The following is a 15,529-nucleotide window of genomic DNA, read 5'->3' as shown; positions in this document are numbered from 1 at the left end:
ACTCTTGGTCTAAGAATACTTCTAAAATCCAATCACTGTATCTTTATATCTATACGTAAATATAAAGACTCATCCAGACTGGATATTTGTCCAGAATATGGTGGGTAGAGCCTGAGGGGTCTTTGGGTATCAAGAGCATATCTCTTAGCTTCTCGCTTAAATAGACTTATGCTATTTAAGAATGATGGTAACCTTATTCTTGGCTGTAGAGTGAATTAGACAAATTAACAAATTAGAGTTCCCAAAAGTCCTCCATGGTTCCTAGTGAAAAGCTGTGTGATTGCACTTAGAGACCTATGCCACTTCCTCACCAACCCCGGGAGTCTGGTCAATTTTAGGTAATTTACAACCATGGTCCCTCAGTCTGCCCTGAGTGCTGACAGCAGACTCCTGCCTCCTGTACTCTGTGGACTTCATGGACTCCAGGCAGCTATCTAGGTTAATGGGAAGTGAGCTATCTGTGGAGTCAGGACAGGCAGCTATCTAGGTTAATGGGAAGCAATCTGTGGAATTAGAGAGACTGGATTCTTTATTTAATTTCACAATTCAATAGCTTGTGACCTTGGGCAGGTCACTTAACCTCTTAATCTCATCCTAGGTAATTGACGTTACCTACCTCATGCAGTTGCTGTAACATTTGAGTTACTGCATGGGACATGATTGAGTGCTACGTAGGTGTTATTTTAGTTTGAGTTCTGTTGAGAGCAAAGCCTGAGACAAAGACTTGGGTGAGATAGTTTGTCTGGGAGTATACTGTATATATTGTCCCCAAAAGCAGGAGTGGAGGAGCAGGGAGAGTAAGCAGTGCAGAAAGAAACACCAGTGTGAGTGTCCACTGTTAAGATTCCTGCTGTGAGCACCGCATAGGCGAGAGAGATAAAGGCGTGGCAGTGAATGCATCCCAGGATTGTCTGCTTAAAACATAGGAGGTTGGAGTATTTATCCATTAGCTCCCTCCTCCTCCCCACTCTTTGGCAGCTACCCCTAAGGTATTGTAGCCCCCACTTCCATTTCTTGGTTGCTCTTTCTTGCAGGCAGGGCAGGCACCCTAGCTTTAGAGAAGGCCCAAGAGCTGGCCATGCTTGACATGGGGAACCATCAAACTTTGAGCTCACGGTGAGTGTCCTCTGCTGCAGTGGCTGAAATCTGACATTGGCTGAGAGAAGATAATGCCAGGCAGCGTGTGATGCAGAGTCTGCTGCAAGTGCATACAAATATGATGATATTTTTCATATTCTCTTTCGTTTACAATATACACATTTAACTTTTTGTTGCTGTTAATAGGTTCTGTATGTTAGGCCTGTACCCTGGTCTTGCAAATACTTTAAACAAAGGCCAGATTATACTCTTGATAATCCTCCTAGAATTAGGTTTTCTATTTCGTATCTAGCAATAGTCTCCCATATCCTCCATGCCCTTTACCCAGTCTCACCCTGTTCTTCTTTCAAACCTGAGACAGAACAACTCAGTGATGTAAACATGGAGAAGCTGTAAGAACAAACCAGAGTGGAAGGATTTTGCAGACAGACCGACTGGGGTTTGAGTCCCACAGCTGCATGACCTTGACAGGTCACAGAGCTTTGCTCTGCCTCTTGATTCGTAAAGCTGGGGTATAATATATCAGCTGCATGCCACAAAACTAAATGAGATCACGCATGCAGAGCAACTGGTACTTCTTTATACATGTTACTTTCATTCCCCTATCACTTCCCCAGAAAGCTGCATTTTCTTCTGGCCAGGAAAAATATATATTGTAAAGAAAAGTAGTGACTTTATTCATATCTGCTTCCTGGTATCTTTCAGCTTCAAATTTGTCTAATTTGCTCTATTGCCAAGATCCTCCTGCTCCCCTTCCTTCTCCCCCTCTATCCTCCGTAAATTTACTCTTTTTATTTATTCATTTATTTCTATGTATTCACTTATTTATGTGGTAGTAAATATATATAATTGAATTATACATTTGAATTATATATGTATATATTAAATTATATATATGTTTCAAATATATATAATTCAATTACATATATTTACTACTATATATGAGTTACTTTCTTGAATTGGTTCAGTCTGTCCTATTGCTAAAATACAATATTCACTTATATATGTATTCACTTATATAGTAGTAAATATATATAATTCAGTTATATATATTTGAATTACATAATTTGCATTATATCTATTCAATTATATATATTTAGTATTCTATGGACTACTTTCCTGAATTAGTTCAATCGGTTCTATTGCTAAAATACAATATTTTTTATTTTCAGCTCTCCTTCCATTCCTTCTCTACCCCTCAACCCATCTACTCATTTGTTTATTTAATTTATTCAGTTTTATTTATTTGCTCACTAGTTTTTTTGTATTTTTATTTTTTGAGACAGAGTTTTGCTCTGTTGCCCAGGCTGGAGTGTGATGGTGTGGTCTCGGCTCACTGCAACCCCCACCACCCAGGTTCAAGCAATTCTCCTGACCCAGCCTCCTTAGTAGCTGGAATTACAGGAGACCACCACCACGCCACTTAGTAGAGACGGAGTTTCATCATGTTGGCCATGGTGGTCTTGAACTCCTGACCTCGTGACCTGCCTGTCTTGGCCTCCTAAAGGGCTGGGATTATAGGCATGAGCCACTGCGCCCAGCCAAGTTTTTTTCCAATACATTGAGCACCTTCTTGGTGCAAGATACCATGCTTAGTTGTTGGGAATTACCAAGGTAGCATATCCTACCTCAAAGGTTATAGAAGTGAATTTTTTTAAAGAAAACTACAACACAAGGAATAGAGTGGTCATTTGTAAAATAAAATTTCTATGGAATTACTGAAGCTGTGAACTCTAAGCTGGGAGGGTCAGGGAAGGCTGAGGAAGGAGGGCTGCAGATGGAAAGGTTATAAAAGTAATAAAGAGAGACAAATGTTAGCTGTATTTTGCCCTCCTTAATTCCTATTTAAAGCAAAATATTAATTAATATTAATGTACTAGACCTGTCAATTCGCAATTGGATCTATATTTTCTTCTGCATGCTAGGGCAAAAAGGTCGACTCACAAGAAAAGAGACTTATATTAGAAATTTATTAGGGGGTGTCAGGGGAGCAGGTCTTATGGCATATCCTGGTTAGAATCTCTTTAGCTCAATCACCTTCAGCTTCAAAATCTGTGGCTTTAGTGCTAAACAGTAAGATCATAAAATCAGACTCAAAAGCACTATAACATCTAAAATCATTGTAAGAAATCTAAGTTGTATTAATCATACCATTAGAAAAGTGGAGCAAGTTCCAGTATATTTTCTAACGTTTTTTTAAAAACAAAAGTAGAGTGAATATTCACAAAAGGATCTTCCTACCTATCCCTGATAAAATTGCCTTAGCTCTTGAAAAGTGATTTCATGGAAAGAGATTATCACAAGAAATCTTGAGCCTGTCCTCAGCTTACCACAGCTGAGCACTGCTGTAAATTTACGGCTTAAGGTAGAGGTTTGGCAATGCATTGGGGACAATATTTTATCTCATTTGAGGAGTCATTTGTTTCTTTGGAGATGTATCTGCCCCAGATTCATTCCATTTCAAAATTGAGATGCTCCATTCTCTTAGCCAGGATGAACGGTTCATTTTACACTGTGATTGCCATGTAGAGATGCTGTTGAATGGGCTGCTAGTGTTTGCTTTGTAATGTTAGGGGCACTCTGTGTTGTAGTCTTAAGGCATGTGCTAGAGTACGTAATGGAAACCAGGCAGGAAAGACAAAAAGAAGAAAGAGAGAGAGGGAAGGAAGAAAAGAAGGAAGAAAGGAAAAAAGGAAGGAAGGCAGGGAAGGAGGGAGGCGAGTGGGCAAATAGCAACACTCAACAATCCTGCATCATCAATAGGTGGTGGTAGCCTGGGTACATTGAACACTATTCTATGAGAAATCAGGCAAGCAGTGAACTTTGATCACATGTCTCGGCAGCAGGAAGCTGGCAGGAGCTGGTTATCAAGTGTGACTCATCGGAAAGACACAAGACCAGAAGTAACCTTCTCTGGCTAGTAGGATCATTCATGTCTTACTTTTTTTCTGGAATCGTTCCCTTTTCAGTGAGACTGTTTTCATCTACCCGGTTTATCAAATCAACACCTAGGAACCAGCACTGATTTATCTCTTTACTTCTACTACCAATTCGTCTCCTAAACCAATCTCCAAGTCCTGTTGATTCCGCCTCTAAAATACATCCCAAATTTTACAACTTTTCATTTCTACTGTCTCCTAGTTTTAGCCTAAATCATGGTCAGCTCTTGTCTTTTGACAGCTTCCTAATAGATCTCCTTTATTTCCATTATTTACTCTTGGTAGAATATACCTATAGCAACCAGAGTGATTTTCAAAACGTAACTGAGATTGTATAATCTCCTTGCTTAAAACCTTCCAAGAGCTTCCAGGACATTTTCAACAGCTTTCAGGTTCTGTGCCATGTCATCAGGATGTCACGTGATCTGGCCTCTGCCTACCTCACCAGCTTTGCACGGTTGTCTCCTTCTTAAATGCGTCTTCTCGGAGAAGCCTTCTCTGACCATCACATTTAGTAGCTTTCTACCCTATCAGGTGCTCAGGACAAGAATAGAGAAGTTACCTCAAAGAGGCCTTCCTGGAACATTCGATAAAGTAGCCAGTCCTCAATCCTCGTTCCCCACCTCAACTACTTCTCATCATATTACCCTGTCTTGTTTTAGATAGGGTTGACAGAATTCAACCCTATGTAAAATTATCTCATGTTCCCTAATTTGTGTATTGTCTTGCAGATTTTCTCACCCCAAAGTAGACTGTAAACTGTGTAAGGCAGGACCCGTTCTGTCTTGTTTATCTTTTTATCCTTCACAATGAGGATCAGAAAGAGCATCAGAATTCTGATGCTCGATTAACATTTGTGAAAGATGTGAATAGATAGTGTCTGCAAAACCCTGGCAGAGGTGAGTAACGGTACTCTATTAATATCCTGGGAGACTGAAGTAGAAGATGAGCCGCAGAGAAAGGGGTGAGTAGTCCATAGTTGAACTTTTACATGTGGCAGTCTCAATGCTATGTTTGCCTATTCAAGCCTGATAAATGCTGGTGGTATTTTAGTAGGTTTTAACTAGAAGCAGGGGCTCCTGGAGGGTGCTCAGTCTGAATAGCTGAGTCGCTTGTCCTTCTCACACCTCGCTGGGAGACTTCTCAGTAGAAGACTTTGAGAAAGCTCCCTACTCCTTCTACACCTGTTGTAGGAGGTATGACAGCTATTCCTGAAGCTTATGAACTCCAGTAAGAATGAAATGATCTATTTGAGGTGTTCTGCCAAACTGGCTCTAAAAATAATTATGATTTAAAATGTCCTTTTTTCCCAGTGAAAATAAATGCTTTAAAACTAAGTTTGTAAAAACAAAACAGAACACCTCCTCCATCTCTGTTGGGTTATACACTCAAAGACAACAACGAGAACCTGAAATTTTGTGGACAGAACATAAAATACCTTTTTCCCCCTTTTCTGTCCTTTTCTTCTTCCTTCAGTCCTTTTCTTTTTCCTTATCATCCCTGCTTTTACTTGCCTAATCTGTTTTGTCTGGGGAGGATGTAAAATACAATGTGTGGTGCTATGGGCTTAGTGCAATGCTTGTCACAGCTCAGCTAGCCTAGCCAAAGGTGCTGGTGGAAGCAAAGGTAAGTTTTCTTTCTTTACACATCTTCGGTGTCCTTCAAATCTAACACAGTTTGTCCTTTTGAGCATTTATTAACCATATCATTAGATGTATACATCTTTCACTGCCTTTCTAAGAGGGTAAATTTCATATATTTTATGCATTATAGAAATTTTGGTTCATGTAAAACATAGTTTGAAGGGAGATCAAGTTGCTGTCTCATTTCCCTCCTTGAAAAATAGAAAGATGTTCCGGTAAAGCAAAGCGATTATGAGACAGACGTCACCCCCTCCCTCCCCCACCTCCACCCAAGCAAAAAAGTTTCCAATGGTTCCTCATACACTTTTGGAAACAGAGCTTTGTGGCATATGGAAGGAACTTCTACTCCCTGCGTATGAGCAAAACCATCTGCTTTAGTTGGTTTGGTTAGGTCCTAGAAATACACTGACAAACAAATGTATATCAGGGGTAACTTGTAGGCTTGCTGCTTATATTGCTCCTGGGGGGAATAACAAATTCATGTAATATGAACAGTCTAGTTTTTAAGACAACTGAAATAAGTTAAAAATAATTAAAATCCAAAGTTCACCTTGTGAAGGTGTGTGCCTTTAGTAATGTTCAAATATAGATTTTTAACATACACACCAGTTTCCTGTCTGCCAAAAGGGGAAAAATCTGGTAATATCTGAGTATCATCTTCCTCCAAGCAATCAGCAATGTGTTATCTCCTAATGTTTCAGTTTGATGTCATTATTGGTTCTGGCTTCTTAAAGAAATAAGGCTTCCATAGGATTACTTTAGAATAGGTCAAGAAAAACAATCTAGTTAGTGTATTTCATCCATGATATCTTGTTCTGTGTCTCTCAATCAACAGAGAATTAGGCCGTCTTCTGTGAAACAAAGTCTTACCTCAAAGAAATGGTGCTAAATGAGTTTTCAGTGAGGATAGCTTGTATGAGCATTTGGGTGGTATTACCCAAGGGATTCATTAAATCTCTCTGCTCTACATTAATAAACAATTCAATACTCTATCTTTATGAAGTTCTGCATCCCAGAAATCTTTTGCTTCTTTATTCCAGGCCTGGGTATCATAACTTGGGAAATTCAACTAAGGAGTGTTAGGTAATTTATTAGTATTCTCTACTTAGATCAGTCAGTGACAGTTTAAGCAGCCTCAAGAGAATCAAAGCATTTTTTTTTTGTGATCAATATTTATTACTTAAACTAGGAAAGAGGGAAAAAGACATGTAATACATTCATCTAATAGGTACCCAGTTGCAGATCATAATTTTCCTAGTTATGAAAAATGCAGGAAAGCTGATGGGTTTGAGATTTCTAAGTTCCCACTACTTTCATTTCAAATTTCGATCTTTTCTTCTTTTTGTCTGAACCATCCTTTACTTACGTGAAGAACTCTTTACATTCATTGTTTCACTGATGCTACTTCACCGGGTTTTTTTGCTTAAATGGCCAGAAAATGTCATCCCTAGACCAGATCATCCCGGTTTGAACACAGAACAGTTTGTATGTTTTCACCTTCAGCTTGTGTCTGCCTCTTGCATTACTTGTCAATTCACTTTTATGCCTGGGCTACTGATGAGGTTTGCTCTTTGCCTAGATTTCCTGCTGAGTTTAAACATCACTTTTCCTCTAGTAGAATGTGTTGATCTTTTGACTTGATTAAGGATAAATGCCATTGACTCTCTGCTTCTAGAGGCCAAGAGCTTTACAAAATCCCACTGGGACTTACTTATTTATTATTTGAAAATGAATATCAAATATTATTCCATGTCATTTTAGTGAGATAGGCGTGAATTTTTTTTTCTACTCTGAGAATAATAAGTATTGTTAGTGTTGGAGGTACCAAATGTAACTAAATAGTAGGGCATAAGAAGTTTCAGGTGTTTTAAAATACATTTTTATTCATGGACCATCACACTCCAAAGTTTCACAGTTAAGTATTTCTGTTTGAATCTGAACAAATGTGACTATCTCAAGGATATCATAACGTGTGACACACCTCCAAACGTTAGCATCACTGGACTGAGAGAAAGCTCATTTTACATCTCTATAAGTACTGTGACACGAATGAAGCAGTGTTCCCAAACTACTATGTTTGTGTTAGTCATTTTCCCCTTATCTCGTCCCCAATCATAAAAATTAAGTGATGCACAAAAATTGCCTACAGAACAGATGCCACCTTACAGAAGATGTTTTAAATAGCCCGTACTTATAGCAGTTCTGCCTTCATAGCTAATATTCTCCACGTCTTTCTTTACTTCTTTCTTTCTTATTGAAGCATTTGCATGTAGAATAAAGAGGATAAAAACATAAAAAAACAGATTTGTTTTTTCTGAGAACATCTGTTCGTGCTGTAAAGTATCCACATGACGTGGTCCACTTTCTTTCAGTGCCCTCACTGAACAGGCAACTGTTGTGTCAATCTTAGGCCTGAACTCAATAAGATAATGAAGAGTGGCATCTAATGAGTTGAAAATGTAGGGAAGTTCTGTTATAATACATACATTTTATGTAATATTGAGACAAACATACAAAGTAAGAGAAGCTGAGATTGAAAATAAGATGGTTAATTGTAGAATTTTTTTATTCCTAAGGTTCATTGTTCTCATAGCATCACTACCTAATTTTCAGTGCATTTGGGCCTTTAGGTTTCCTTACTAAATGTTCAAGATTCTTGTCAATTTGGGTTGCACTTGGGCATTGGGTACATTCTTAAAATTATTAAATATAAGTTATTTGCTGTGCACATTGTAAATAAAAGAAACATTTTCCCTTTGAAAGTCTGTTTATTATTCAAGAGGAGAATTCCTCTAAACTCAAACTACTACCATAACTCATACAACCAGAAGGAAGTAGAAATACTAATTACTCAAAATTAAAAGGTGTAGTTTGAAATTACCTGGAGACTTACATTCCCCCATCTAAAATATCTTCAGTCTTGGATGTAGAGGGGAGGAGAGTGGCTAGTGAAAGTTATGTGATAAAGCTTTCAAAATTATTTAGATAAAAATATATTGACCCTAATTGATGGTTACCATAGAAACAGACCTATGTAGACATTGATTATTCAAGCACTCATTAAAGCGCCTATGCACTTGGCCCCGTGCTCAGCATATGTTGGAGCCAAGTATATGGTTTTCCAAACTATTTCACATGCATAATATCCATAGGGATATATTAGCCACTTGTATGTTGTATCATTTTTTTTCCTAGTCTTTTTCAGAAATGAAGCTTTTCACATATAGATTGACTAATCCAAAAATATTTAATCAGTATCTTTCTTCATGAGCTCAGCTATCCTCCTGGAAAGAGCAAACTTGGCCCATCTTCTTCTATGCAATCTTCTTTGTCTTTTAAATTTGCATTTCAGATCAATAATGATATATGTCCTAAGATAATGTGACATTTTCTCCCTTTGTTTACTGGGTTGTTTTAATGCGTCCGTGTATCTCTATCTTGTCATCGTTTGCCCCTAGTACAATTCCTGTTACCCCTGATTCTTTATAGAGTTCACTTGACCTTTAGCTTGAGAATCTGGTGGATGGATCTCTTGAGACAACTTGGTTTAGTCCTCTAGTTAGTGGCACTTTCTATTAGTCATGTTTTTGTCCTAAAAAGTTTTAAGTTTGGAACTTTCCATCATTTCCATTTTTGGGTCTTTGGATCCTTTTGGAGGATGATGAACAATGGGAAATTGATGAACGATGGGAAAATGATGAACAATGGGCAAAGTCTGGGAGGAACATTATTCCCTTCAGGAGCATTATTTATGATGGGGTTTAAACCATGACATTATTATTGTTGTAATGCTTACTACTGTGATTTCTATGGTTGTGACTTCTCGTAGGACCCTGTGTTAAGGGAAATGTCAAGTTAAGACAGGATGTGTTGCGCAGTTCTTTTCTCATCCTATTGGTGGATACTCGCTAAAAGCCAGACTGGTGTATAATGCCTAAATGGCCAAATTATTCTAAAGAAAAAAAAACATTGTAAATTTCCTATGTCTTCAAGAAAGTCATCTGAATTTGAAGACTTTGAGAGATGAATGACCGCTAACTGCAGCTTCCTGTAAATGATTGGTTACTGCCATTGGCATTTGAAATCCTTATATGTAAGATAAAGGAAGGCATTTCTTTCTTTCATTACTGTGTCATTATCCTTTATGTTTGAATTGAGACTTTTGCATTTGGGGACTCCTATAGAGAATCCTGTTGGCTCAGTAAAATTAGACTAGACTTCGGGTAGAAGATAATTCCTTGAATGCTGCTGGGTCATGTGCACCAGTGTGGTTTTGACAGCCCTGATGGATGAGCACTACTTTGAGAATTGAGTCTAACTTTGGCACTTACTACCACCCTTAGGCAAAGGACCAGAGACCCTCTATGCAGGGCAGAAGCTCAATGACAACGAGTGGCACACCGTTCGGGTGGTGCGGAGAGGAAAAAGCCTTAAGTTAACCGTGGATGACGATGTGGCTGAGGGTGAGTATAACTCTAGTGAAATTCGCCTCTCTTTTCTCTCATAGTCCTCTGTCACTCACTGAGCAAACTGTGTTTTGCAGAACTGTTTATTTTGCATAGTATAAGTCACAAATCATGTTTTCTGTTGACAAACTCAAGCAAGGCTAAGGTCTTCCTCTGTATTTTACAATCCCTTTTCATCAATGTGTCTTATGGAAATTACCTACTAACTATAACTACATAGTTATGGGTCTCTCTTCTTGGGCGTAGAGTATGTGTCTGGAGAAGAGATGTAGGGCTCTACAGATCCTTTTATTATTCAATCATTCAAAAATCAGTTGTCAATCATCCTCCCATATGCCAGTTCCTTCCATCAGTGAGTGAATCACTCTCTAGTAAAAGAGATGGACAAACCAGAAATTCAGAACATTACAGGTAAAAGTAAGTGCTAAAACAGAGCATGATACTTAGAAGGCACTGAGTAAGGTTTGGTTTAATTAATTACTTATTTAATCATGATTAATTGAGTATTCTGTACCATCCACTATTTTAGAAGGCACTGAGACTACAATGGTGAACAAACAAGCACATTTTTGGCCTGGTGGAATTTACATTTAGGAGGGTGAAGAATAAATTAATGAATCCATTCATTTGGAAAGAAATATTCAGGGCTCCACACAATCAATAAGTATTTCCTAAGAGTCTGTTCTGTGTCAGCGGCATGCCAGAATTGTGGAAGATAAAACAGAAACGGATGAGATTGCCTGTTTCCTCAAATAATGAACCAATCAAACAGATTAGATAGGACTCTGGTATTTGGAAATAGGATAAAAATATAGAATGAGATTCTAATTTTGGTGGGTGAGATTACACTTTGTTGATCAGAAGAGAGAATTACCCATTTGGGCTGGAGAAATCAGGAGTGATTTGTAAAGGTACATCTTCAGCCTGAATTTGATGGTGGATGTAATTGATGAAGGCTGAGGTACAAGAGAGAGGGTGTCATCAAGTGCCATTTTATATGCTATCGCTTATAAGTCTGCCCTTTCTGATGTTCTAGAGCAGAATACATCTATGAAGCAGAATTCTTCTCCATATGGGAAAAGAAGACTTGAGGCAGCAGGGGGTATTACATGTAACACTGTTGGCATCAGATCTGGGCCCTGATGTTAACTTGTAGGATGTTAGGAAAGTTAACATTCCTGGGGCTTGTCAAATGCAGTCCGTGGTCTAAGCTATCTCTGTCATTTCTTCTGTGAATAAGACAGTCAGGAGTCCTGGGGTCTAACATAATCACTGCCCCTAAAATGCTTTATGCCTTTGGGATGGATATACTAAACCTCTTTTTCTTAATTTCTTCATTTTAATAATTGAGATTCTATTATTTCTATGGCCTTTTCCAGCATGAATGTTGTGGAATTTGGGGTCTTATAATTTAATTTTATATTTGTGAGCCTGAATTTGTATACTTCTGGAATCAGGAAATACAGTAAGATATATATGTGCATATGCAGTTTTGTGTGCGTGTGTGTGTGTGTGTGTGTGTGTGTGTGTGTAGGGAAGGACAGCCTGTGGATTAAAGAAGAGCATCTAAGCACATATTTAGTGCCCAGTAGGCATTAGAAACTGTTAGTTGTGTTAAGCATATCAGCTGCTTTAATCTTCTGTCATTCACTATACCCTTTAAAAGTAAGTGTTCTTAATGTCATTTTACAGAAAGAGAGCGTGAAACTCTGGGGTAGTTGTGTAAGCTACAGACCCATGCCAGTGTAATTCCACAAGATCATTCTGCTTGGTGTACTTCAAAATCCATCACAAGAAAATAATTTATCTTACAGTATGGAAAAAATCTAATGGACTGGATTGGAGTGAAGTAGGGAATGCATTAGCTTATTAACGTCCCTAAGAAACTTACAGGAGGTAGACGATAACACTGGACCTCTCCCTCACAAAAACAAAGACAAGCAGAACCACCACAACACTTATCCAAAACACTTGGATTACACACAGACATAACTTAGACGCGGTGTCTCACGCCTGTAATCCAAGCACTTTGGAGGCCAAGGCAGGTGGATCACCTGAGGTCGGGAGTTCAAGACCAGCCTGACCAATATGGTGAAACCCCGTCTTTAAAAAAAATAAATAAATAAAATGAAAAAAGAAATTAAAAAAAAAAAAAAAGAAATGGGAAGTGAAGTTACTGGTCTACATGCCCGAAGAGTAAATTCGCGTTCTGAAATGAACATTTTTTTTTTTTGAAATGAACATTTTAAAAGAGATGTACAAATGCTTACACTATGTAGAGCCCACAGCCAATGTGAATTCACTATTCAAGAACTGTATGAACTGTTGGTGCATCCGGAGGCTGCAAAGGCCCTGGTGATAAGTCACGCATCTCTTGCTTACTCCTCCGAGCTTGTCTCTGAAGGGTGGTGGATCCACAGCATCTTCTGAAAAGCAGCCACTAGATGGCGACATCACCCCGACTCTCCTCAGTGAGTTCCTTTCATTTTCCCTGGAAAATAAATACTCCAAAAGTTTAGTCATAAAGAATTACAGGGCTGAGGGTACTATAATGCGTATTCCCTCTCTCAGTCATTATTCCTCTATGAAAATTTTGGAATAAAGGTATTTGTAAATTACACTTTCTTTTACCGCTGATAATTAAAAAGCAAGACTAAGTCACGAAATGCCTGTACCCAGTAATTTGAGTTTTTGAAATTACTGAAGCTCTTTCATTTTCAGACGTGCCCCCCACTCCCCCGAACTTCACTACTGATGGAAGAAAGCAGCCAGAAGTATAAAGAAATTTGGGAGAGGATAAGAGCTGTTTTGCTTATGACCTACAGTCCTGGATTGCTTTTTACAGTGATAAGGGGTTGGGAAATTTTAATTTTAGTTCATAGAAATCATAAAATCAGGCAATGAAACTAAAATACCCACAGTCCTCAAGTTATTAAGTAGTGTCTCTTATTTAGTAATCCCTTTGATGTTCTTAAAAGTCCCCCAGTGTGTCCAATTTTCAGCTAGTTTATAGAAATGATGCAGAGAATAGGTCCGACTCCCAAGAAATCAAAAGCAACGTTAGAAATATTCCACAACCTGGTGTTTACCATTTATTGGAATGTGACTGTATTACTTATTTGAAAAACATTAATTTCGGTTGACATCAATAAGAATTGATTGAGCTATGTTTCTATTATTAAAAATATATTACTATACCAAGTATAACTTGAGTTATGCTCTTCAGAACTGGGGCCTAATGCCACATGAACTGCCTCCTCTACCTAGAACTTCTTGCTAGTACATAAATTCAGCCTTGCTAGTACAAAAATGTGACTATCCTGGTTCATGCTGACTTTTCTTGTCCTTATCTACATAGTATATATAGCAGCAAGCTATAAAAAGTCATTTTGCAAAATTAAAATTTATTTCTCATAGTAATTTAAAAAACTTGATAAAATAGGATTGGGGAATGTTAGGTCAAACAAAATGAAATGGAGTTCTCTATTGCAAGGCTTATTAGGAGACTTTAATAAGCTAATGTACATTGTAAATCATCGATAAGTATTTGCTATTTTGTTTTCGTTCTAGAAACGTTTCAATAAAGCATTTTATACCACACACACACTTTTTAAAAAATGCTGATATTATGGAGAAATGGATGTGGGACCGGTAGAGCTAGGGAATTATGGGTAAAACATGAAGATTCTTTACTGGTCCTCTATAAGTCTTCATTTTCTTAGCTTCTCTCCCCAAGTCTAAGAGTCATGAAAGGTCCGTTTACTTCCTTTCAGCTTTTCCCATTATTATTCTTTTTGCTGAGCTCTTAGTTTTGGCCAGGAACCTTATATGTAGAAATGATGAGGACCCAAGCCTTGACCCCAAAGCAAATGTCTCAAACACAAGGCCCTCCCCCCAAAATGAGGAACGTTGGCTATGCTCAGACTCCTCTGGTAGCCACTGTGGGACATATAGAAGACACAAGAGGTGACCTCTACTTAAAACAGAGCTCACATTCTCACGAATCACAAGGTCAGGAGATCGAGACCATCCTGGCTAACACGGTGAAACCCCATCTCTACTAAAAGAAATACAAAAATTAGCTGGGTGTGGTGGCACGTGCCTGTAGTCTCAGCTACTTGGGAGGCTGAGGCAAGAGAATCGCTTGAACCTGGGAGGAGGAGGTTGCAGTGAGGTGAGATCACACTACTGCACTCCAGCCTGAGTGACAAACCAAGACTTTGTCTCAAAATCAAAAGAAAAAAAAAAAAAAGCCCACATTCTCACACACAAAGAAGAGAAAAACCATAAATGAAATGTGCACAACATGATTCAGTCATTTCAGAGGAAAGGAGGGGAATGAATGCATCGTAATTAGTAATGGCGCACAGCTGAAGCCATGGGGACTCTATTAAGTACTTTACATGTGTTGTTGCAGTTAACCCTGCTAACATCATACCTGTTTTACAGATGGGAATCTGAGGCATAGAAAAATCCAATAACTCCTTCAAGGTAACCCAGTGAAGAAATCTTAGAGGCAGAATGCAAAGTCAGGCAGTACAGCCCCGGACTCTCCCTGCTCATCCGCTAGATACTATTGCTGCATAGGAATGGGAAGTTACAGCTTGAACCTGGCCAGAATTTTCCATGAGTACATGTCCTTCCTCACTCTGAGAGCTGGTGTGTAGACTGCTTGTCGGCCATCAGTGAAATATAGAAGTGAATGTGTGACGAGGAGGCAAGGCAACAGAGCTGCTTTAGGGAAAGTGCTGAATGTATTACCCACGAATTAGATGGAATGACATTCTGATACTGGGCCATAGGGAAGAAGTGCAAACTCCTTTCAACCGCTTCTGCATGGAAATTTTACCGGTCAAATTCTACCTACTGCTTTTCTTGGGCAATGATGTGAGGAATAAGTCAAACCTTTTTTCCAAAGACAGTTTATTGTACTAGTAAAGATATGGGCCTTGGAATTAGCACACCTGAGTTCAATGTAGGGGCCTACCATTTATCACCTGTATGAATCTTGATCAAACTGCTTAACCTCTGCAAGCTAAATGTCCTAAAGCAAGAGAAAGATACCGAGCTACAATTTTATTGTGATAACGGCATTTCATAATGATTATGCAGTATTTAAGACAGTGCCTGCCTTATATGGAATTTTCAGTAGTCTTGGTTTTGCCTTGTTATCTTTCTCCCCAGTTACTTCTCTTTCCTCTGAAGTTTGAAAGAAACTTCTGTGAGGTATGAATATATTTGCCTCTTACATGGAAAAGAGGTTCTGTTTGCAGACAGCGCTCAGAGGAGATGAGTGAAATGTTTCCGTCCCTACTGTTGAACAAATGACACACAGATCAAAAACAATTATTTGGTTAGTTTGGCACAAGTTTCAAACTTTCAC

At 38.5% G+C, this 15,529-nt stretch overlaps 1 protein-coding gene across 39 annotated transcripts in view; it reads left to right on the top strand.

The window, feature by feature from the left end:
* NRXN3 (neurexin 3) overlaps nt 1-15,529 on the top strand; it is a 1,699,208-nt gene that overhangs the window by 795,369 nt on the left and 888,310 nt on the right. For all 39 annotated transcript variants that reach the window (XM_032287218.1, XM_032287216.1, XM_032287189.1 and 36 more), the window contains one exon: nt 10,024-10,143. In XM_032287218.1, coding sequence (XP_032143109.1) covers nt 10,024-10,143 — 120 coding nt within the window. The remainder of the gene's footprint in view (nt 1-10,023; nt 10,144-15,529) is intronic.

The sequence above is a fragment of the Sapajus apella genome, unplaced genomic scaffold (genome assembly GCF_009761245.1).
Source record: "Sapajus apella isolate SASKATOON/1434 unplaced genomic scaffold, GSC_monkey_1.0 scaffold20, whole genome shotgun sequence".
NCBI lineage: Eukaryota > Metazoa > Chordata > Mammalia > Primates > Cebidae > Sapajus > Sapajus apella.
Note: the sequence above shows the minus strand (reverse complement) of the source record. Positions and strands in the feature narration are given on the sequence as shown.